The sequence below is a fragment of the Bison bison genome, unplaced genomic scaffold (assembly GCF_000754665.1).
Source record: "Bison bison bison isolate TAMUID 2011002044 unplaced genomic scaffold, Bison_UMD1.0 scf7180017864469, whole genome shotgun sequence".
Classification (NCBI taxonomy): Eukaryota; Metazoa; Chordata; class Mammalia; order Artiodactyla; family Bovidae; genus Bison; species Bison bison.
This window is the reverse complement of record NW_011495030.1, coordinates 7346311-7372043: the sequence shown is the minus strand read 5'-3', so window position 1 is coordinate 7372043 and position 25733 is coordinate 7346311. Positions and strand designations below refer to the sequence as shown.

Below are 25733 nucleotides of genomic sequence, written 5' to 3'. Positions count from 1 at the left end.
TAGATGTATAGATATATAATTTATATATAGATATATAATCTAAATATATATACAGTAACATTCTAGATGACTCCTAATATGCTCAAATGAACTCTGTTCTTTTAGTTTGTTGTCTATGCTACTTTTTTATAACTAGTAATCATAATTCATGCTAGTCACATCATCGCAAATTACAAAAATATAGTTTTATATTGCTGACAGTCTTTGTCTCCTTCCCCTTACACATTGTCTACTCTTTATTAATCAAACTTTTATTTATGAGTTAGATTTATTGTGCTGTGGAGGAGGGAGTTGTGAAATCAAATTATTCTCCTCCATTAAGCTACACTTCTAAATATTGTAACCTGTCCCATCTACAAATCTCTGCCTTGTCAGTCCTTAACAGGCAGAAGTACCAGGAGAGGAGACTGAAAAGCCACCAAGAGCGTGTTGCATCTTTTATTCCCAAGCAAAGAAATACAATTAAGAAGCCAAAGAATCTTGCTTCTTTCCCCCCGCCCCCCTCCCCCACCAAAAACAAATTTGAGATGCCAAAGATGGCTACTTAGCAATGATGTAGGTTTCCTTCTAATTCAAATCCACCCCTTTCTCTCCCTCCCTAGCGATCTTCTGCTCACAGGATTCTGGTGTTAGTTGGTGGTGTGAACTCCTTCTAGCCCCAAAGTCTGTGGTCTCACAATTCCTCTTTTCTCTCCACAGCTTGAGGGCAGCCTGTGAGAAACACTAAGGACATGTTCCCCAAGAAAATAGCCTCTATACGGGGAATCTTGGCATGCAAGTTTTTAATAGAAGTTATGGGGACAGTGTCAGGGTTAGCTTGCTCTTTTTTTTTTTTTTTTTTTCAGAGCAATGGGCCACTCAGCACTCTTTTCAGACTAATTTGAGTCAAGACGATGTGCTTGGAGAATATATATTTATCTGTAACAGAACACTGAGTTTGAATAAGGAAATGGTAATCCACTCTAGTATTCTTGCCTGGAGAATCCCATGGACGGAGAAGCCTGGTAGGCTACAGTCCACGGAGTCACAAAGAGTCGGACACGACTAAGCAACTTCAACTTCACCTTCACACTGAGTTACTATTCTCTTCCAGCAGAGGGAAGATGCATGTTCTTGATTAAGTAGGCATCTGAACCCAGCAAGTTTCTTTAGGCAGCCTCTGACTTCTCTTCTCCATAACTATTCCAAATCATCCCTTCTTGGTTCCTATGTCATCTTCTTGCATTGTCTCATAAGACCTCAAGAAGGGGAATGCAGAGAGAAATGGGATTTCATCCCATGGTTTCTTACTGCAGCAATACAAATGTAGAAGCTCTACCTTGTTAACTACTGTGGTTCGAAACGTCCTCCCTTTGATTCATCAACAGCCCTACACAAAAAGCCCAGGAAAATTAAGTGACCTGTTTCTATGAAATAAGTGGTGGATACATATGGCGACATCTACACGTTGTCATAAAACAAAGCCTGCCTTTCTACACAGAAACAGCCTGTTGAAGTTTTTCAACCTCCTGAGTTTTTGGAGGACAACCAAATACTTCACTGCTAACACAGTTTCCCTGCTCATTATCGTGATGCTTCCTTTTACTGCACTGACAGAGTCCCTGCTCCTTTCTCCATCACACTTGTGCCAGCCACCTACTGAACTGGCAAATCATGTGTTGGTTTTTTTTTGCAGGGGGAGGGGGTGTTGGAAAAGGAAAGTTAACTTTATTTTGAATGCCAGCAACTATGAGAGAGAACAGACACTTGTCCAAAGGCTGACTCCCCTCTCTCCCTGACAATTTTAATAGTCTGTGGTCATTGCTCAACTTTAACATTGTTTGCACAAGTACACTTCAAGGAAACTTCAATGTTAGAAAGTATAAGGTGTCATTTTAAACCTAGTGAGTCAGATCCTGCCATTTCCCTTACAATTAGAAGGTCAATGGATAGTTATCATTTTATATCTCAGGTTAGTTGATAATATCACTTTATTTAAACACCTGTACGTTCTGCCTCAGAAACTACCAGTAATCTTACTGAGATGGGCATGTCTGACTGCAAAAATGTCCCAAATCATGTTCCTGTTGGCAATGTTCTTTGCCAAACACAGAACCTACACAGATATCTGAGTTCTGGATTTCAAACCACACTTGACCTTTGAGGTGTAAGTTAATTTATACTTGACAAAAGAAAATATATTATCTAAAGAGAATAGGACTGAAGAGGCTTTAATAAAGTCATAAACAAAATGTTTATGAGCTAAGTGTAAATGAATCAGAAGTATATGAATCAAATTTCCCCTAAAATGCAAACAGGTCTAAAAATTAGTGGAAAGGGGGTCTGACAAAAGATGTGCTTTGAATTTCACCAAGCCCAGAGTATTTGAAATGCATTTTAAGAAGCTTGACAAACTCAGACTGTGACTGGATTTTCCCTTTGTTGATCTCTTTTATTCCCTCAATATCTCAATTGAGAATTCAGTGGTTGAAAAATGGGAGAGAAAAGTCTTAAGATTTTTTTAAAAAGGCTTTTTGTCACGCTCTTATACAGTCAGAATAGGGAATTAGAATTTGGCTTTGAAGACTTTGTCTTTGCTCCTGCTATTTTGCATCTCTCATGTTTCCTTTTATAATTGTTTTCTCAGGTTTGCACCTTCTGCTCCATCTCCTCACCACATTAGCCCCCGGAGAGTTCCAGCTCCTTCTTCAATAATGCAGAGAATACAGCCTCCCCATACCCAGCAGCCCTCAGGATCACACCTGAAGTCTTATCAGCCAGAAACAAGCTCTTTTCAACCAAATGGAATCCATGTCCATGGTAAGCAAGTAACTGTCAGTCTCTTGAGTTTTGAAAAGTGATTCTGTGCTGTTGCTTTTAATTGTCTTAGTTACCTGTTGTAGATTTCAGCTGTCCTGTTATATACCACCAGGCTTTGGCTTTCATGACTTTCCTCTAAAATTTCACACTTTATCAGCATGAAATCTTGTAGCATCTTCCTGGCTTTGGCCCTAAGATGGTATGACTTAGGATACCCACAAGTGGTCAACCCAAGGTAATGATCCATTCATTGACCCAGGGCTTTTACCACCTTGTGGACAGGTCCTAACAACAGCATCTTGTTTCTTAGACAATAAACGGTGTAAAAGGCAACAGCAAGGGTTCTTTTGCCTGTGCCTGCCTCACCTCTCACAGGTCTTTGCCCCAGTTCCCATATGCCCAGATCCTCTCCATTCTTCAGGACCCAGATGAAATGGCACTTCTCTCTGAAGCCTTTCCTGATCTCCTTGCTGCACATGATCTCTCTTGGCTCTAAACTGGCTGCATATCAGCTGTACTTCCGATACGACATACACTTTCTCTCACTTGTAGTTTACTTCTCTGTGAGTAAAACTTGTCTTCATTGGTAATGTGTAAACTTCTTTCTAAAGTCAGAATGTGCTGACCCATTGTTCTTCCTTTTTGAGAATTTAGCACAGTTCTTCACATGTTGTAAAGATACGTAAGTACTGGATGGAGTCATGGAAGAAGAGGGAAGGAGGCAAGAGAAGTCGTGATTGTTTTCAAAATGTGTTTAACCTAGAACATGCGTGGAGAACTAAGTTTAGCTTAATTTCTTTTCTTTACTTGAGCCAATTTTGCTGACTCAGGCAGATATCTTAGTGAACATCCATAGCAAGTTGAGTTGTTGAATCATATAGACTCAAAATATACATAGCCTTTTCCCTGGTGGCTCAGATGGTAAAGCATCTGCCTGCAATGCAGGAGACCTAGGTTCGATTCCTGGGTCGGGAAGATCCCCTGGAGAAGGAAATGGCAATCCACTCCAGCACTCTTGCCTGGAAAATATCATGGACAGAGGAACCTGATAGGCTATAGTCCATGGGGTCGCAAGGAGTCGGACACGACTGAGCGACTTCACTTTACTTCCTAGGGACAGATACATTTACACATTCTGTTTAAGCAGAAGCGATACTGTATATTTACACTGAGAGTTTCAGCACCTGAGAAACATGATTCAGTTCTCCTCTATCTGTCTCATGCTGATTCCTGAGTTTGCTTTCTATGAGTTACTACTTGTAATTAACGGGTGATATCCCCCCAAAATCTAAATCAGTATTCAAGCTGTGTATGGAAAAGTGTGAATAACCTCCCAGGAGGGCAGAACAAAGCAGCATTATGGAGCTCAGGGTGGATAAGAAATCCATTGCCTCTCCCCTCTACCTGATAGCAGTAATCACATGAACCCCCTATCCTCAACAAAACTTGGGCCTATGGTATTATTTTTTACCTTCTTCTGTCAGTACATTTCTTCTCAAGCTTTAGTTATGTGTTTACGCAACCAAGAAATATTCCTTGAGTGCCTACTATGTGTAAAGAAATGAATGTGTGAAAAAGACCAACAGAACACTCTCTTTCCGAGAGGGGTTCCCAACTCTGACAAGGAGCTCTTCTAATGTGGGGGAGCCCCAGGTCCTCTGAAGCCACCCTCATCTGTGGGCAGAAGGCAAACAACAGAAGTTCTGGCTTTGTAGAATACAGAATAGATCATTGATTCTAAGACACGCAGTTTTTACCTTCATATTTTAACACTGCTAAAATCTGAATATATCTCAGTCAGTGGCATCGTGTAATTGGCAGTGATTTTTCTTTCTCGTGTTGTATAGAATAATGGAGCATTTCACAGTCAGTGGTGTCATAGTTCCAATGAAATGCAATATCACACACTTTGATTACAACTGTGAAGCATATTTTAAAATTTCAAAAATTAACCTGCTTGTAGAAAAAAAAAATGGAAGGAAATTCTCCAAAACATTAACAGTTTTTTTTTTTTTAAATCGTGGTGGTAGGATAATAGGTAGTTTCCTGTCTTTTTTTTTTTTTCTGCTTTCTAAAGAAATTCTAAAAAAGATTTTGGAATTAGACCAATTGGAATGCAAATACCAATCTACTCAGCTGTGTGACTCTGGACAAATTATTGAGCTTGAGTTCTCTTTCATTAAATGAGGGCAGTCTTAACCTATCTTCTCTCATCTGCTGTTATAAGGATTCAACAAGGAAAGCACTTGGTGCAGTGTAGGAGCTTAATTAATTAATGTTCTTCCTTCTACTCCCTTTTCTTTATCAGACTATTTGAGAATAGCAATAATATTTGTAGCCTTAGGGTAAGCATAATACTTGATCCAGAGTAGACATTTAGTAAGTATTTACTGAAAAAGGGATTGACACTCTCTCATTCACCAAACAAATAATGAAACAAGATACAAATAATGGATTTACCCTCTCATTTTGTCCTGCCTCTTAGCAAAAGACTCTTCTGCCATATTTCTCATTTTTAGTTGAATAATGAATTTTCACAAGTTTAGTTGAAATTGTGGGTTTTTTTTTTCTTTTCACCTTGTTAAAAATTCCCATGACTAATAGAAACTGCTGATAGTGTTACAAATCTTCCCTAGATGGTCCCCAACAAAGGTCCTTCTGCCCAGTGTTGTTCGAATTGATAGAACAAGACTGAGTTCATTTCAGAAGCAAAGGAAAGCTTCATTCTTGGATAAAAGAATGGAGAGGCCCCAACTCCTGCTCTATAGCATGGGCTCTCCCAGAAAGGCCATAAACTGGGCTTCTTTATAGGATTCTTTCCTACAGAAGGGTGGGACGAGTTCTTGCAGGTCTGGTGCAGCATTTTTGCAAATGGCGTGCCGTCCTCGTCTTGAATTGCAGTGTCGTGCTCAATGCTTCTGCACAGTGCATGCCAAGCTGAAGTGTCTGGCACAGCAGTTCTGCACGGGGAGCTCTAATCCAACATGTTAAGTGCAAGGCAAGTGAAACTAAACACAAAAGAAGAGATTATACCTCATCTTCTTACCTAGGTTGTGTCCTATTTTTCCTGGGAACCCCAGTGGACTTTGCCAATGACAATAGCAGCTCTAAAATAAATACATAAACAAGCCTTTCTGGAAGAGATCAAGATATAGTTATGCAAACTGGGAGATCATGACTCTTGCAGGAAGGTGGTCAAGTGGCTGCAGTGAAGAACTAGCAAAGGAAGTAGTCATGGATTAGCTTCTGGACCTCTGCTAGGATTCAAGAGTAGGGACCCACATGTGTACCTACTTCCTCTGCCAAGCTTTTTTTTTTCTTCTGAAAATATTTTTCTAACACTTTCTTGGCATGACCATTTCTTATCAACTACTCCTTAGGATAAGGGCCAAATTGATCTAATATTTTTCAAGTGGGTGATTCAGTGCTGGGGGTGAGGGCAGCAGAGATCCTCTAAATGAGTTGCTGTTACTGGCTATGCCTTTCAGCTTTGGTTGCACTAGTTTGCTTGATGGTATTATATAGGATCTTGGTAAGAAGGAACTTCATCCCTGATGAAACTAGATTTTTAAAGCCCCGAGCAGTGTCAGGGTTGCTAACATGATAGCTGCAGTGAATATTTGTTCTTTCTTTCAAGAAGTTCATGGCTTTAATGAACATTGTCACCCCCATCCTCTCTGTGCTCCCTGTGGTAGGTAGAGGTCAGAGAAAAATGTCATCACTGTATTTTTAGATATGGGAACTGAGACATGGAAGAGTATTAAATGTCTAGGCATTGCTGCCTTGGCAAAGTACATGGGCATCATTAATGAGAAATCCACATTTCCAAGCCACTTTCTTAGTCTAAGTCAAAAGCACATCAAAATAAATATGATTTGTGTATATATCCATGAAATATACACTTGTATGTAAATATTGTTGCATTACATAGAGCCACGAAAGGTTATTATTCAGAGGGGCTTTGGTCTAATAGATGAAGAAAATGTGGTCCATTGAGTTTTATTCATGCCATACTAATTGATAAGAGCTTAGATGTTGTGTGCTCTATGTATATATTTATTAAGAGGTATTTTGTAAAAGGCATACTGTGAAAAGGTTAATAGCACTGCATTTTCAAGTTCCCTTAACTAGTGGATGACCCAGGACCAGAACTCAGTTTTGTTGATTCTGCATCTACTTCATCCATTTGTATTGTTTTCATTAGTAAGATGGATAAGGTGTCATTCCTTTTAATGTTTGAATGCTGATAGCATTTACAGGTCTCTGTTTGGATGGCATCTCCAAGGTAACTTCCTAATACATTTTAGTCTTTATTTAAGATGTAAACATAAGGACAACTCTTTCCAATCATGTAAGCTTGTTCCTCGGTCTTTTCTTTCTCTTTAGGACTATTCTCTTGCCCGGGCAAGCTTCAGCATTTTGCCTGGATTAGTTGCCTGAGACTTGATATTTGTACATTGTGTTATGGTACTAATGGATAATTTCTTTTTAAATGTCCTATTCACTCCAGGCTGTTAGAATGCCATGGGAATTCCTAGAACAGTATTTTAACAACCTTCCTCCTTCTGGCCCCATCAAGGAGAGGCCAAGTTCAATTCAACAAGTGTTTATTGATCATCCACTTTTGCCAGGCAAACATGAATGTTGTTTAATCAGTGCAATGTGATACATGCAATATCAGAAGGTATCAGAGGCTCCCAGTTTATTCAGAGGAAAACATCAGAGAAAGGATTCTGGTGGTGACCTTGAATAGGGCTTTGAAGATGAATAGATCTTTGGGTAAGCCAAGTGGGAAGCAATATTCCAGGCAAGGGGAAGCAGGATACACAGGCAGGAACACAAATGGCAGCATGGTGAACTCCTAGAGAGGCGAGGCTGAGGCAGTGTGTGTGTGACTGGAACATACAGCTCAGCTGTGGAATGTAGGGAGAGGACCTGAGGAGCCAGCAAGGCCAGCTTATAAAGGGATATGGGGCCACACTAAGTGTTACGCTGCTGAGTAAAGAAGCCAGTGTGTTATTTAGGAGACTCAACTAGGGCATTGTGTAGAGAATGGAATGGGTGGGGTAGGAACATGGCAAGCTAACCCTAGGGATTAGATTGGACTGCCCGTGGAGAACACCAGAACAACACTGACTTATGTAAGCAGTCTAGTTCACCCTCTGGATGAACTGCTAAATAGGGAAATGATGTCAGAATAATGTGGAACTCTGTGTGTTCACATACAATCTTTCCTAGGCAAGAGTAGCTGAGATGCAAGGAAGAAATGAAGAAGCCCTCAGCCTATCTGATGCACAGGCAGGATCCCTTTCTTTTCTCTTTTAATAAAATTTGAAAGGTGCACCATCCCAAAGCTGTCTCCCCAGAAAGGTACACACCAGGCCTGCCCAGCCTTCAGCTGATGACAGATCACAATTCTCCCAAAGTACTGGTTCTGTCATCTGCTATCTCAGTTCCTGCAAGCCGTCACTTCAAGTCAACATTTTTGTGCATTTTTAATAACCACCATAGAGCCTCTAGCCACATTGAACTGGCTGCCCAGATCTTCTCTTATCATTTTCTTATTCCTGCAATTAGTAGGTTTCACAGATTTCGAGTGGTCTGTCCAATCCTAGTTTTCCCAGAGAGCCTGTTATTTGTAATACATGTTTGTACAAAGACCTTCTCATGACTTGTTTATCATGTTAGCAGCCTGCCTAGTGTACTCTTTCTCATGTGACAAGACATCTGAAAGTAACAGTACAGAGGAGAAGCAACCCAACGGAGCCAACCGTGTGCCAGCCTCCTCCAGCTTTCTGTTTTGCTGTCTTTAACAGTGACTGCCATCCTCCACTGTGACCTCCATATTGGTCACAACATGGATGCTGTTGTTCTCCATTAGCTTCTTGTCTCAGTGTCAGGCAAAAATAAGGGGAAAGAGTGAAGGACAGGTGCGCCCCAAACTTAACCCCGTGGCCATCCTCACATGCAAGGGAGTCTGGAAAGACAGATATTTTACTGCATTGCCACGCTTGACAAAATTGAGGTTCTGTTGATAATGTTTATTGGATAGACTGCAAGATGTGCCAAAAATTCTCTGGAACCATCTTCTTTTTTTAGTTGACAAATAACTGCTTAACAATGCTGTGTTGACTTTTTCCGTACAATAATGCGAGTCAGTCACAGTTTACATATGTGTGTGCTAAGTCATTTCAGTTGTGTCTGATTCTTCTGCAACCCCATGGACTGTAGCCTGCCAGGCTCCTTTGTCCATGGGATTCTCCAGACAAGAATACTGGAGTGGGTTGCCAGACCCTCCTCCAGGGGATCTTCCCAAGCCAGGGACTGAACCCTTGTCTCCTGCAACTATATATACAGCTCAGGCTTCCCCAGTAGCTCAGCTGGTAGAGAATCCACCTGCAATGCAGGAGACCCCAATTTGTTTCCTGGCTTGGGAAGATCCCCTGGAAAAGGGATAGGCCACCCACTATGGTATTCTTGGGCTTCTTTGGTGGCTCAAATGGTAAAGAATTTGCCTGCAATGTGGGAGACCTGGGTTCAATCCCTGGCTTGGGAAGATCCCCTGGAGGAGGGCATGGCAACCCATTCTAGTATTCTTGCTTGGAGAATCCTTATGGACAGAGAAGGCTGGCGGGCTGCAGTCCAGGAAGTCCCAAAGAGCCGGACATGACTAAATGACTAAACACAGCACAGTACAGCATGTACATCTCCCCTCCCCAGTAAGCCTCCCTCCCTGCTCTGGAACAAATCTAATCTGTAAAATGGGACAATCTCACAGATTAATTCACATTGATTGCAACTTGGAAATCAGTGGTAGAGACTAGAGGCCGCTTCTGAGGGCTCTGCCTTGTTTTCCACCCCTCTTCCTTATTCCCTTAGGTTTCTATACTTTCCACTACTTGCTGTCATTTCACCCCTTTGGAGTTGCCAGTTTCGAACACAAAGATTTCCATCTTCCATGATCCAGTCATTAGATTTCATTAGGGAATAACCATGAAGCTATCTCCCCAGCCTGAGCTGTTTGATATCAGGGTGGCAGCAGGGAGAAGTAGGAGCTGCCTCTGGTGGCCCCATAGCTGTCTTCCCATGATGTAAAGTGTGCCCTGCCTGCAGACCCCAAAGAAGCAAGCCAGTCAGCTGCCAGACACTAGTGGCGTTTCTGCACCTCACAGTGGAAAACAAAACATTTCCAGACACCAGCAGGCCTCCAAGAACAAAATGTGTTGTCAATGGCTTATCCTAGCAAACAGCCCAACCATCTTTCAAACTGAGGAAACCTCAGAGCATTGATACTTGAATGAAATGGAGTGGCAGGTACAAGCTGAACTTCTTCCTCTGTGCTGGCTGTTTACTTAACAATGATTGTGCAATGGTACTTTCCGGAAGAGTCCTATGGGTTACGGCTATGACTGATCTCATTTCTGGAGGTTTATAGTGTTAAATGTTTAAAGCTTATTTTTTTAAGGCAAATTGTAGAGACAATAAACATACTTCCCTCCCACAGGAAATTTAGTCACATCTGCATATATGAGATTGTGAAATAACAAAGCAGTAAGTCTAGAAATTGTATTGCTTAGAACTCAAGCATCTGTCACAATTTCCCCTTGAAATCTCAGGAAGACAAATAAGACTGATAAATCAACGTGTAAAAGTCTTCATTGAGAAAGCTGTGACATATTCACAAGGAGAATGAGCCAGTGAGTGTACTGCATGTTATTCTGATCAACAGCAGTCATAATCAGGAATAATTTTTGGCATCAGCCATGATGTTATTAATGCTTATATAGTACTAGGGATTGATGATTAAATCCAGGGAAATTCTTAATTGCTCTTATATGCTTAATTACTACAAAATTATCCCAAGAGCAATTTTACATAGCTACTACTTGATAAATTCTGACAGTGTGCTAATTCTATAAAACAAAAGTTAAAATTAAGTGTTTATGAGTACACTCAGAATTTCAGCATATTGGGTTTTATGACAGGTGTGTAAAACGGTTGTCTTAATCAGAGGAGCCATTTGATTGATTATGGAAAACTAAACTATGAATGATCTACATATTTAATTAAGCATGTGCACATACAAGCACACTCACTCATAGATTAAACTCCTATATAAATAAGGATAATAGAGGACTGAATCAAGTAATCATCACTAAATTCTAAGTTTCCTGAAGACAGGAATTGTATCTCCTCACATTGCTTGGCACGTGGTAATAATAAGTTTATTGAATAAATACGAATTAGTAAAAAGGGGAGGAGTAAGAGAGAAATTTTGCCCAGGATTTATTAAACTGGTTGTTGGAGCAAGCCATTGGCAAAATTGTGACTTGGAATCAAATTTTCAAGGCCCTTCTTTTCTCTGGGCACTTCCTCTTATTTTCCTGTCTGTCTCTTTAGATATCCAGTGCTTACCAACTGCCTGAGACTTCTCCCTAGAGAAAATAGAATGATCTAATGATTCACTTATGCATTAAGGGAAGTTTAATGCAGTGCTCTTTCTCATGAGTATTTTGCACATTTGGTACTGAGTGTCAAGCAGTGAAATTCTGAGCAGTGGCAGCCCTGTGGAAGAGAGATTTTGAAGCATCCGCAGGGCCCTTACGGGCAAGTCCCTTGTTTTAAAAAGCACTTTTCAGTTTTCAAAGCATTCCTATCCTCTAGCTTACATACCCCAAATTTGGTCATATTATCTCAGAAGAGGAGATTTACAGAAGGGGAAATTGTGACTTGCCCAAGGTAATATAGGAAGAGAAACAGTGAGCTTTAGAACAAAGCTGTAAGAGTCTGTAGAAAAAGTCTCTGGAGTCAGGCAGATCTGAATTGGAATCTTATGAGCAAGTCATATAATGTCCTGAATCTAATTTTCCTATTTTATTTTTATTGAGATAGATTTGGTATACAATATTGTGTTTTTCTCCTGCAGAGAAGCTCTGTATAGTCAGCAAAAACAAGACCAAGAGCTGACTGTATCTCAGATCATGAACTCCTTATTGCCAAATTCAGACTTAAATTGAAGAAAGTAGGGAAAACCACTAGGCCATTCAGGTATGACCTAAATCAAATCCCTTATGATTATACAGTGGAAGTGAGAAATAGATTCAAGGGACTAGATCTGATAGACAGAGTGCCTGAAGAAATATGGACAGAGGTTTGTAACGTTGTACAGGAGGCAGTGATCAAAACCATCCCCAAGAAAAAGAAATGCAAAAAGGCAAAATGGTTGTCTGAGGAGGCCAAACAAATAGCTGAGAAAAGAAGAGAAACGAAAGGCAAAGAGGAAAAGGAAAGACATATCCATATGAATGCAAAGTTCCAAACAATAGCAAGGAGAGATAAGAAAGCTATCCTAAGTGAACAATGCAAAGAAATAGAGGAAAACAATAGAATGGGAAAGACTAGAGATCTCTTCAGAAAATTAGAGATAGCAAGGAAACATTTCATGCAAAGATGGGCACAATAAAGGACAGAAACAGTATGGACCTAACAGAAGCAGAAAAGAAAAAGAGGTGGCAAGAATAACAGAAGAACTATACAAAAAATATCTTTATAACCCGGACAACCTAGATGGTGTAGTCACTCATCTAAAGCCAGACTTGCTGAAGCATGAAGTCAAGTGGGCCTTAGAAAGCATCACTACAAACAAAGCTAGTGAAGGTGATGGAATTCCAGTTGAGCTATTTCAAATCCTGAAAGATGATGCTGTGAAAGTGCTGCACTCAATATGCCAGCAAATTTGGAAAACTCAGCAGTGGCTACAGGACTGGAAAAGATCAGTTTTCATTCCAATCCCAACAAAGGCAATGCCAAAGAATGTTCAAACTGCCACACAATTGCACTCATCTCACACACTAGCAAAGTAATTATCAAAATTCTCCAAGCCAGGCTTCAGCAGTACGTGAACAGAGAACTTCCAGATGTTCAAGCTGGATTTAGAAAAGGCAGAAGAACCAGAAATCAAATTGCCAACATCCATTGGATCATCGAAAAGGCAAGAGAATTCCAGAAAAACATCTACTTTTGCTTTATTGACTATGCCAAAGGTTTGGACTCTGGATCACAGCAAACTGTGGAAAATTCTTAAAGAGATGAGAATACCAGACCACCTTACCTGCCTCCTGAGAAACCTGTCGGCAGGTCAAGAAGCAATGGTTAGAACCGGACATGGAAGAATGGACTGGTTTGACATTGGGAAAGGAGTATGTCATTGGGAAAGGAGTATGACATTGGGAAAGGCTGTATATTGTCACCCTGCTTATTTAACTTACATGCAGAATATATCATGCAAAATGATGGACTGGATACAGCACAAGTGGGAATAAGGATTGCAAGAGAAATATAAGTAACCTCAGATACAAATGGCATCACTCTTATGGCAGAAAGTGAAGAGGAACTAAAGAGCCTCTTGAAGAAGGTGAAAGAGGAGAGTGAAAAAGCTGGCTTAAAACTCACCATTCAGAAAACTAACCTCATGGCATCTGGTCCTATTACTTCACGGCTATAGATGGGGAGACAATGGAAACAGTGACGGACTTTATTTTCTTGGGCTCCAAAATCACTGCAGATGGTGACTGCAGCCGTGAAATTAAAAGATTCTTGCTTCTTGGAAGAAAAGCTATGACCAACCTAGACAGTATATTAAAAAGTTAAGACATTACTGACAAAGTAAAAGTAAAGTAAAAGGTCCATCTAATCAAAGCTATGATTTTTCCAGTAGTCATATATGATGTGAGAGTTGGACCATGAAGAAGACTGAGCGTCGAAGAATTAATGCTTTTGAACTGTGGTGTTGGAGAAGATACTTGAGAGTCCTTTGGACTGCAAGGTGATTGCACCAATCAATCCTAAAGGAAATCAATCCTGAATATACCCTGGAAGGACTGGTGCTGAAGCTCCAATACTTTGGCCATCTGATGCAAAGAACTAACTCATTTTAAAGACCCTGATGCTGGGAATGATTGGAGGCAGGAGGTAAAGGGGATGACAGAGGATGAGATGATTGGATGGCATCACCAACTGAATGGACATGAGTGTAAGCAAAGTATGGAAGTTGGTTAAGGACAGGGAAACCTGGTGAGCTGCAGTCCATGGGGTTGCAAAGAGTCGGACACAACTGAGCATCTGAAAAACAACAATATTATGTCAGTTTCAGGTGTGATGAAATCTGACATTTACATACATTATGAAATGATCATCACAAGTCTAGTAACCATCTGTCCCCCTACAGTATTATTGACCTTATTCCTTATGCTCTGCTACTGCTACGTCGCTTCAGTCGTGTCCAACTCTGTGCGACCCCATAGATGGCAGCCCACCAGGCTCCTCCATCCATGGGATTTTCCAAGCAAGAGTACTAGAGTGGGCTGCCATTGCCTTCTCCTCTCCTTATGCTCTAGCTTTTTGTATAACTGGAAATTTGTACCTCTGAGTCTCTTTTACCTGTTTCACCTACCACCCTCCCCTCTACAGACTATCCATTTGTTCTCTCTCTCTGAGTCTGTGTTCATTTTGTTTTGATTCTTTTTTTTTTAAATTCTGAATATAATATGAGGATAGTGGTATTTCTCTTTTAGAGTTGGTATAAGATTGACAGAAAATGCCTGGTCTGTAGTGTATGTTCAGTTAATTAAAGCTTTTATTACTGTTGACATTTTTCTACCGTGCACCAGATTCTGGGTATGCTGGTTACTTCCACTTATATTGTTTAATCCTCACAATAACATTAATAAAAATATAAATATAATCTAGCCTCCCAGGTGAGACTTTGCCCCCAGTCACATACCTAGTGAGTATCAGAGCTGGTATTATAAACACAATCTGACTCCAGAGCCCACACTTATTCTCCTTCATGATAATGCTTGTAGATACAGTACTGTGGGAGTTTTTAGTTACTTGGGAATCATTTTTGGGGTGAAATTTAAACGTGAACCATTAAAGATGAGGTTACTTAGAGAACTAAAGTTAATGCTAGCAATACAGGTACAATGATTCATGAGACAACGTGATTTCCCGCCAACCACTTGTGTTGTGTCTTTGCATGCTGATTGCTGAGAATGTCTGCCTTTTCCTTCCCGCTGTGCCAGGTGGTATGGTGCATGCTTACATTGCCCTTTCCCATTAGTCCTCATAACATTCCTATAAGGAAGGCGTTGTTTATTCCCATTTTACAGCTGAGGAATCTGAATCACTAAAATGTTAAGTAACTTGCCCATGATTTCTTAATCTTGAAATGATGGAGTTGGAAACTACACCCAGGACCATCTGGCAGCAGAGTCTGTGCTTTTACCCCTGGATTAAGAGCTATCACAGTCCCTAAAGGCAAGGGAGTGCCGGCTCTCTGACTGCCCCAGTGGTGTTACCCCACAGGTGTGTATATGTGTGTGTGTGTGTCTCTGTGTGTGCGCATGTGCACATATGTGTGCATTCTCTCATATGCCATGTTTGCTCAAGTACACGTGTGCTGGGGGAAACTGCTTGGAAGCCTGATTACTAAATCAACAAACCAGGTTTACTGGACTCGTAGCACATTCCTTAAATACAGTTTTTAAATTAGAAAAAAATTGCCTTTTCGTTTTTTAAAGGTGCTTAGGGTCCTTAAGTTTATGAAGAGCTTAATTTGCTTCCCAGGCTATGTTCATCTTAACCACTGCTTAAAGGTAGTGACTGTTACGATTGGTGAGTACTCTTTTTAGACCTTTAAGAATACTTCTGAAAATGAAATATATGCATGTATATGTACATGACATCTGCCCTGTTATAAAATGGCCTCATAATAAGCATTTTATTTTATGACTTTTTTTTAACTTAACAAAATATATGCTTTTGCTTTCTGGGTCAATGTATGTAGATCAACTCCTTTTTAATTATACAGTACTTAACAAAAACTTATCATCATTTTTTCATCATCCCACTGTTGCAAGACGTTTATTTTTTTCACTTGTCGCTTTTATTAACAGTGCTATGCTAAATCTCCTGGTGTATACCGTGTGTTTACACAAGCACTCTCACACACATGCATATCTTTCTGCATACTTTCTTTAGGGAGTATTTCTAAAAGAAAAATTGCTGGATTAATTGTTATATACATTTTAAAGCTGGATAGGTACTGCCATATATTCCTTCACCAAGTCTATACCAATTTAAACTCAACAGCAGTGCATTAGAGCATTCATTTCCCCACCCTAGATATTGCCAGTCAGTTTAATCCTTGCCAATTTGTACAGCAAAGTTGTTTTGATTTTTCCTTTGGTTAGTAATATGATTGCGCATGTTTTAACATTTTTATTGAGCTCTAAAGGTGATTTACTTATAATAGGAATTAAGTAACAGGCGCTACTACTTAAGTAGTTATATTATTTATTAAGTAGTTCACGTGCTCTTTCACTTGCCAGTCAGCTTGTGTCATTGGCAGTAGGACAGTTTGTTTTCTCAACTGGAACTCAAAAATTTAATGAAGAGAAGGAAAATATCCAGAAAATTTGTTTCATTGGCTATTGTGACTTCTCTGCCAGTTAACTTAAAAACTATAGAAAAGTATTTAATGAACATTATTACAGATTTAGTGCTTTTTTTCATTCTTTGGGAGAAGCAGTGCCATTTTTTGAAGCAAATGTTTTGTCTTGTATCTGAAACTCATAAACTTTAGCCTCTGATGAATTGAACTCTTAAAATCACATTAAATGTTTTTTTATAACTCTATTTTAGGGGCTGCTCAGTTGAAGTCTTCAGGTCTGAACATATTCATGGCAATCCATGTCCTGTAATTCCTGTGTTTTAATTGGAATTGTCTTTATAAATATGATAAGCAACTCATGGTTTAGAAGGAAGAATGCGAATAACTTTGGTTGGAGTTTCCTTAAAGGGAAAAACTCCACACACATCAGAAACATCTGTGTTACTGGTAACACAGCCGCTGTGTTAATAAAACAGGGCAACAATACACTAGAATTGGTTTGATCTATGCCCATTCAGATTATCTGGGCTCAGACCATATTAAATGATCCTAGTTCCCTTAGAATTTCTAGATGATTTACTTACAATTGTGAGTTCTTTTTCACTGCAGAATTTTTTTGCTTTCTAACCAGATTGTTCTGACTAAACTCTCTATTTAGTTCTATTGCAAAGTCTTTGAGAACTAGACCTTAAAGATGCAAGTTTACCAAAGTAAGTAAATTCAGCCCTTTTTCTAGGTCATTTAAGTGTAATGACCAGCTACTCCTCTCTTATTAATACATTCCTCCACAAACCCAATCTCATATCACACATCCTAAAGCAAAGCTTCAGATTCTTTAATTCTGTCCTCAGTATGGCATAATGATTCCAAGGAGTGAAATTATCCAAATATTTACCCCCAAGGTTGTTTGTGTCTGTGGTTCTGGGCTGATGTAGTGCTTTTATCAATACCATTGAGGTCAGTGATAATACCTACATTTATATTACAACGTATGTTTTATAAATTACTCTTAGGTACAAAATCATTTTCAGTGCCTGGAAACACAAAGGAACGGCTCAATAAAATGCTTTTTGGATAAACACCTGAATCCTCATTATAACTTTATGAAGAGAGTAAAAGATATGTTTCTGTTCCTATTTAGAAATGAAATTCAGATTAGTTGACTGAGTTCCTTGACCTTGGGATGGTTTTCTAAAAGAGTGCAACATGTTCTGTGGATGAGTTGAGCCAATTGATTCTCCTGCCTACTCTTGTTTCTCTTCAGATTTGGTGGCCTCCTGATGTACAGCAGAAAATGGAGGCTTAGAGCAGCAAAATTCTCCAGGTCACCTTGATAGAGCCAGTTGTATTTCTATCATTTTTTTTTTCTCCCTCAATTAAAAGAAAAATTTCAGTGTTAGAAAGGGAAGTGAAGTGAAATGAAGTCGCTCAGTCATGTCCAACTCTTTGCAACCCCATGGATGGCAGCCTACCAGGCTCCTTAGTCCATGGAATTTTCCAGGCAAGAGTACTGAAGTGGGTTGCCATTTCCTTCTCCGTTAGAAAGGAAAGTCTCTCTATTTTTTTTCTGAAACTCCTGATAGGCTCTTGTGTACAGGCTCACAGATCAAAATCTTTGAGCTCAGCCATGGTTCCTCTTACCATAACTATCTTCAGTAAAGGCTCTTCTTGTAGGATCGTTCACTCATACACTTATTCTCAAACATTAAGCTTCTGTTATGTGCCGGGTCCTGTTTGGTGTGTTAAAGCTACATCAATAGAGAAAGTGGACAAAAATCCCTGCCTGCCCAGAGCTCATACCTAAGGGATGATTCTTAGCAAGCAAAGCCTTTGAACTCAACCATGAGAGAGTATTCCTCATGACCCATATGTAGGCAAGAAATCATGTCATCTTTTTAATCCCTCTAGCACTTGGCACAACTGAGATGCCTGTTATATACTTAAAAATTAAGAGTTTGGTATTCAGTGGGATGAGAGTAAGCAGGAAAGGAAAGACCCTGCAGACTAGACATACTCATCGGAGTGTGACCCCCAGGTGCCAGTGAGAAGAAGATTATCCAGCTGGAGGGGTGGAGCAGAGGATGGCAGATCATAAATTTGGTTATTCACATTAGTAGTCAGTGTCCACAAGGACAAGATGAAAAGGCAAATTTCCTGGTGGCCAGATGGAAGGAAGTGACAGGAAGTTGGGGATACAGTGACAAACATCAAGTTTTACAAATGTAAAGCCTTCTCTGCTTTGTCAAACCCACCTATATAGATTTCTTTTACTTCAAGTCCAGACTTCATCTCAACGTAATATTCTAGACAGTAGCTTTGGGGGCAGCTTAACGGTGTGTAACAGGGACTTAGCTGTGAGGCAGAAGTTCAGTAGGAGAAACAAGCAAGCTATCGATGCAAGTGTGAGATGGTGCCCACCTGTAGAGATTAGGATGCTGGAAAACTGTATAGTCATAAACTTGGATTGGGGGAAAAAGAAATCACCTAGTTAGTGGAATGGATATAATGTGGGAGCTTGGTTACAGCTAGACATCAGAAGTCTAGGCCACAAGCCACAGTGTGGGGCCATCAGCAAGACCACGACTTCTGAGTCACTCAAATGAGGTCCCATGATTTCACCTTGCCCAAGAACTTACATGTGAGAGAATGGCACCAGGGTGGGGACAGAGGTCATCTTGATCCATCTGTAGTTCAGAGTCACTTTGGGACAGCCATTATCACTTCATCCCCAAGACCCCCTGGAATCCAGCAGAAGGGGCTGGGGGTCAGCCTAGGGGGAAAAGATACCCACTGGAAGAGCTATCCTTCTGCATTCCAAATGAAATCAGAGCTGTTCTGTTTTGTTTTGTTTTGTTTTCTATTGGTATTTCATTTGGAAAACTTTCCAAAGATTGAAAATCATCTAAAGATGTTCTTAGGGCTTAGCTTACTATAGAGCCCAGATGGAGCTGATGCTGTGGCTTCCAGTTTAAGAATCACAGGCCTAGACCCTAAGTGCAGGACTCAGTGCCCTCTCACCATGGTTCCCAATCAGAGATAATCCAAAGGAAGCAATTGGCCAGTGCCTGAGGAAATACTTTCCATCTTCTTTCTCCCTCTACCTTCTGGGGAAAGTCCTGTAAATGCAGGACAACCTAAAAGCTGTAGAGAGCCAGGATGGCTCTCAGGGGAGGCTGCAGCATTTCATGTTAATGTCCCTTTTAATCTCCATCTGGAATCCTCTTCTCTGCCAGACCTTTCTTCCAGCAAAGCTTGCTTGGAAGGACAAGGGAAAATAGAGTTAAATCTTCATCCTTTGCCATACTTTCCTTGTTCTGTTTTAGACTCAACTACTCCCGAGTCAAAGGGTTGCTTGTGAACTTTATGCAACATAGCTTGACTCAATTGAGGGCAAATTTACCTTTGTACTCAGAGAATGGAGGATGATAAGTAACACCAAGCTTATAATGAGACAAAACGAGCTGGAATTTTCAGTGTGTTTTACTGTTTGCAAAATATTCCTACACTTATTATTTCATCTGATCCTTGTGGTCGCCTAGGAGGGATATTGGAGAAGGCAATGGCAACCCATTCTAGTACTCTTGCCTGGAAAATCCCATGGACAGAGGAGCCTGGTAGGCTGCTGTCTATGGGATCGCATAGAGTCAGACACGACTGAGCGACTTCACTTTCACTTTTCACTTTTCATGCATTGGAGAAGGAAATGGCAACCCACTCCAGTGCTCTTGCCTGGAGAATCCCAGGGAGGGCAGAGCCTGGTGGGCTGCCGTCTATGGGGTCGCACAGAGTCGGACACGACTGAAGCACCTTAGCAGCAGCAGCAGAAGGAGGGAGATATACACTGGCAACAGAGTGACCCTCTCTCATAGAGAAATTCCCAACTCATTCTTCTCAAACTTGACCAGTGGCCAAAGTGTTTACTTCACACACTCACCAGAACAGGATGTCCTGGTCCTCCATTCTTCATTCTGAGCTTCATATGTATCCTGAATTTTTGAGTCATTAGACAGGTGATGGAGTACAACTGGGCACTGAATCTCTTTCCATTTATTCCCTGTGCTTCTTCCCCTCTCTACTGTGAGGACTCTGCTGCCGCAATAGTATTATTTTCTCACTTCAATCAGTAGGGACTCAAAGACTCAGAGAGGCTATGTTTTCCTCAAGGCCACATAGCCAATAAATGGCAAAGCTGGCTTTCATATTCATCTTAAGATGAATCTGGTTTAGAGAGTTTCTGTTTTTTTGCCATATGTGCATTGTCACCATCAGGACTCACTGAACCATTTTACTGTAACTGTATATATAAACACATGGCAATTACTGAGACACATGGCAATTAGTTTATTTTGGCAGCTTATCATTTTGAGAATTTGGAAGCCATAGGCCACCACACATTAGGGTTTTGGTTGGTTTGAAGATATTTAAATGAAAATAGGTTACATCTTTTAACCAAGAAGTTTTTACTTGATAAAACAATAAGGTTTTATCCATGCCTTTCTTCTCACTCTGCTTTCTCCCATTTCCTTTTTGTTCCTTTCAGGCAACATGTTCTGCCTGCTCTCATCCCCTTATTTGAACCTTTGCAGAATCAGTAGCAGACCATCTTCCTCTTCCCCTACCCCAAGTATACAACTCAGAGGGCAAGAGTGTGGTTGGCTCACAGTAATACATTCTGTTAGCAGCTTGCTGCAAACCAGGTGAGGTGCTGTGAGGCTCAGGAGCAGAGGAGAGCACTGGAGTGTGCAGAAGCATCTCCCTGTGGCCTGCGGGCTAGTGGATGAAAATGGCCCCACTTCTTGGAACCAGGTGGATTTGTCTAATTTGATGCCCTCTTGCTGCCACCCATCTGACAGGGGGCTGGGGGACCAGGCGATTGCTCCACTGGTCAGCTTTCCAACCACTGTAACCTGGTTCCTTTAATAGGAATGTGCCCAAATGGAATGTTAAGGTTATTATTTCCATTATTTTCCTTCTCCTAAGTACAGTAGTTGCTTAAATGTCAGTCTTAAATAGCTCAAGTTCTTTTGCAAGCTGGTTTAGTTCTCAGCCTGAAGAAAAATCTGTCTTCCTAACACAGTCTGTGAGCTGTTCCTGTAGCTTCCCCATTTATAGACTCTGTATTAAAATGAAGAGTCAGTTTCTCCATCACTCCCAGGGGGAAGCTTCAGAGAGTTCTGACTACATGAAGACCTGGCTGAGGCTGTTGGCCAAGAGCAGGGACCAAGGTGAAAAATGGCAACTGGACTACGGAGGCTTCATTTTTAAGAGCAGCATCATTTTATACCTAAGCGTGGCGGGCTATGTGAGAAAAATTGTTTAAGAATTACATGTGCATTATACAGAATCTATAAATACTTCTAAGCTTATTTCATGGTGAGATAATTGCTACTATTTATTGAGGGCCTACTACATGCTGGGGAATGCACTGGATGCTTTTATAAATGCTCTCATGTATAATGTTTTCTGCAACCCTATAAAATAGATATTATTTTAAATGAAAATAAGGCTCAAGAAGGAAAATAATTTATGCAAAGACACATAGTTGGTTAATGGGTTATCCAGGCTTTGAACCCACATCCAAGTTGTTCATGTAATGGATAGAAATAAAATAGTGACTAAATCAGGAAACTAGCCAAAAGAAATTTCTGAAATGTCTGTTTCTACTCTTCAGGGTTTTTTGAATTTTTCAATGTTTAGATAATTTCATCAATTTTGTTAATGAATTCAATTATTTCTCCGTAATGAAAATGTTTGTACTCTATGAAATGTTGATCCAAGTAACTCTGCCTGTGATCTAGTAGTGAGGGGCCTCAACAAAAATGGCCAGATTTTGTTTAAACTGATTTGTCTGTAAGCTTAAACCGTGTTACCTATATGAACTATGTTACCAAACGGATTAGAGTTTGAGTTCTGGTTCTGAAACTTGGTAGCTATGAGGATTTGGATAAGTTATTTGAACTTTTATGTTTCCTTGTCTATAAACTGGGGACAGTACTACGTAATTCAAAAGTTATTATAAGTAAAAAAAGATTGAAGTGTTGCCATTTGCAGCAACATGGATGAATCTAGAGAATATTATACTTAGTGAAGTAAATCAGGCAGAGAAATATGTATTATATGATATCACTTAATTGTAGAATCTAAAAAATAATACAAATTAATCTGTATAAAAAATAAAAACAGACTCGCAAACATAGAAAACATATTTATGGTCACTAAAGGGAATGGTGGGGGGAGATGGATAAATTAGGAGTATGGGATTAACATATATAAACAGATAAACATAAGATAGATGAACAACAAAGATTTACTGTATAGCTCAAGGAACTATACTCAATATCTTATAATAATTGAAAATGGAAAATAACCTGTATGTGTGTGTGTGTGTGTATGTGTGTATATATATATATATGTGTGTGTGTGTGTGTGTGTGTGTGTATATATATATATTTGAGTCACTTTGCACACTTGATATTGAAAGAATATTATAATCAACTATATTTCATTTTTTTACAAAGTTGTAAGAATGAAGATTTTCAATGTAAAACACCTAAAACAATACCTATCTCAGAACAAATAAATATTAGTTCCTTTCCTTCCTTTTGAAAGAATTCTCTGGGGTGAGGGGAGCGGGTTGGTGTAACACTAACCAAAATGTCTATGAAAATGCCAAAAGCGAAGAGACTACAGATGAGAAAGCTCTGAACTTAGTAGAAAAGTATATGATGACTTTTAGCTCTACTCCCCATTTGTTTTAAGACAAAGACTGCTGCTGCTGCTAAGTTGCTTCAGTTGTGTCTGACTCTGTGCGACCCCATAGACAGCAGCCCACCAGGATCCCCTGTCCCTGGGATTCTCCAAGCAAGAACACTGGAGTGGGTTGCCATTTCGTTCTCCAATGCATGAAGGTGAAAAGTGAAAGTGAAGTTGCTTAGTTGTGTCCGACTCTTAGTGACCCCATGGACTGTGGCCCACCAGGCTCCTCCATCCATGGGATTTTCCAGGCAAGAGTGCTGGAGTGGGGTGCCGTGGTGCCATTGCCTTCTCTACTAGATCCATGAATAATTCCAAATAACTGGATGTTCATAAATATTAAAATGATTGTATGAATTTTCTACTTTTCTCTTATTTGCATGGTGTTATATAAACAAAAGTATTGGTTATAAAGACAAGTGATTCAAATTCCATCTCTTTGTCTATAAAATGAGAACATTTGTTTGAATTACCTACTTACAAGACAGGTATATCAGAGGCTGCCTAAGAAGGAATTTTTTAAAGTTTTGTAAATCATACCATGTGAGTAGTAAGTGTGTAATTCCCTGGGCCTTTCTCTGAGTAAAGTAGGAGAGCATGAAATCATGCTGAGAAGCTGTGATACCAGAGATCATATTCTTATAGCCTTTAAGAGCTTTACCAGAGACTTATCTAATTTTCCTCTTTTCTTCTCATTGATTTATATCATGGGTTACAGAAGGTATTCAAAGTAGGGTGTGCAAGGGTCACCAGAGAAGAGGAGGGAATGCACAAAGAGCTATAATAATGTTGGAGAAAAAGAAATTAGCGTAGCCAAAGGGTCATGCCTCTTCTGTGTCCCTGACCCTGGGACTTTAAGAATATGTAGAAGAACTGTACAAAAAAGATCTTAATGACCCAGATAACCAGATGGTGTGGTCACTCATCTAGAGCCAGACATCCTGGAGCATGACGTCAAGTGGACCTTAAGAAGATTCACTACGAACAAAGCTAGTGAAAGTGATGAAATTCCAGCTGAGCTATTTCAAATCCTAAAAGATGGTGCTGTTAAAGTGCTGCACTCAATATGCCAGAAAATTTGGAAAACTCAGCAGTGGCCACATGACTGGAAAAGGTCAGCTTTCATTACAATCCCAAAGAAGGGCAATGCCAAAGAATATTCAAATTATTGTACAGTTGCACTTATTTTGCATGCTAGCAAGATTATGCTCAAAATCCTTCAAGCTAGGCTTCAGCAGTATGTGAACCAAGAACTTCCGAATGTACAAGCTGGATTTAGAAAAGGCAGAACTAGAGATCAAATTGCCAATAGCTGCTGGATCATAGAAAAAGCAAGGGAATTATTTTAAAAAACATATATTTCTGCTTCATTAACTATGCTAAGCCTTTGACTGCGTGGATCATGATAAACTGTGGGAAATTCAAGACATGGGAATACCAAACCACCTGACCTGCCTCTGGAGAAACTTATATGCAGGACAGGAAGCAACAGTTAGAACTGGATATGGAACGATGGACTGGTTCAAAATAGAGAAAGGAATACCTCAAGGCTGTATATTGTCACCCTGCTTATTTAGCTTCTGTGCAGAGTACATCATACAAAATAATGGGCTGGATAACTCACAAGCTGGCACAAGATTGCCAGGAGAAATATCAGTAACCTCACATATGCGGATGATACTACTTTAACGGCAGAAAGTGAAGAGGAACTAAAGAGCCTCTTGATGAAGGTGAAAAAGGAGAGTGAAAAATCTGCCTTAACACTCAACATTCAAAAAGCAAAGATTATGGCATCTGGTCTCATCACTTCATGGCAAATAGATAAGGAAAAAGTGGAAACAGTGTCAGATTTCATTTTCTCGGGTTCCAAAATCACTGTGGATGGTGACTGCAGCCATGAAATTAAAAGACACTTGCTCTTTGGAAGTAAAGCTCTGACAAAGCTAGACAGTGTATTGAAAAGCAGAGATCTCACTTTGCCAACAAAGGTCCATTTAGTCAAACCTATGGTTTTTCCAGTAATCATGTATGGATGTGAGAGTTGGACCATCAAGAAGGCTGAGAGCTGAAGAATTGACGCCTTTGAACTGTGGTGCTGGAAAAGATGCTTGAGAGCCCCTTGGACTGCAAGGAGGTCAAACCAGTCCATCCAAAAGGAGATCAGTCCTGGGTGTTCATTGGAAGGATTGATGCTGAAGCTGAAACTCCAGTACTTCAGCCACCTGATGCGAAGAACTAACTCATTGGAAAAGACTGATGCTGGGAATGATTGAAGGCAGGAGGGGAAGGGGGCGACAGAGAATGAGATGGTTGGATACCATCACTGACTCAATGGAAATGAGTTTGAGCAAGCTCCAGGAGTTGGTGATGGACAGGGAAGCCTGGCATGCTATAGTCCATGGGGTCACAAAGAGTCAGACATTACCGAGCGACTGAACTGAATAACAAGTTATGTTGAGCTTCTTTCCATGTGTTTATTAGCCTCTGTATGTTTTCTTTGGAGAAATGTCTGTTTAGGTCTTCTCCCCATTTTTGATTGGGTTGTTTGTCTTTCTGGTATTGAGCTACATAATCTGCTTGTATATTATGGAGTTTAACCCTTTGTCATTTGTTTCATCCCAATTATTTTCTTCCATTCTAAGGGTTGCCTTCTCATCTTGCCAAACTTCTTTCTTATTTGAGCTTTTTCCCTCTTCCTATCTTGAATGCAGTCTAGAGAAAAGAGTTG

The 25733-nt window shown here is 40.1% G+C and overlaps 1 protein-coding gene across 3 annotated transcripts in view; it reads left to right on the top strand.

Annotated features, from left to right (window-relative positions):
* GLIS3 (GLIS family zinc finger 3) overlaps positions 1-25733 on the top strand; it is a 507521-nt gene that overhangs the window by 468384 nt on the left and 13404 nt on the right. For all 3 annotated transcript variants that reach the window (XM_010860704.1, XM_010860705.1, XM_010860703.1), the window contains one exon: positions 2627-2799. In XM_010860704.1, coding sequence (XP_010859006.1) covers positions 2627-2799 — 173 coding nt within the window. The remainder of the gene's footprint in view (positions 1-2626; positions 2800-25733) is intronic.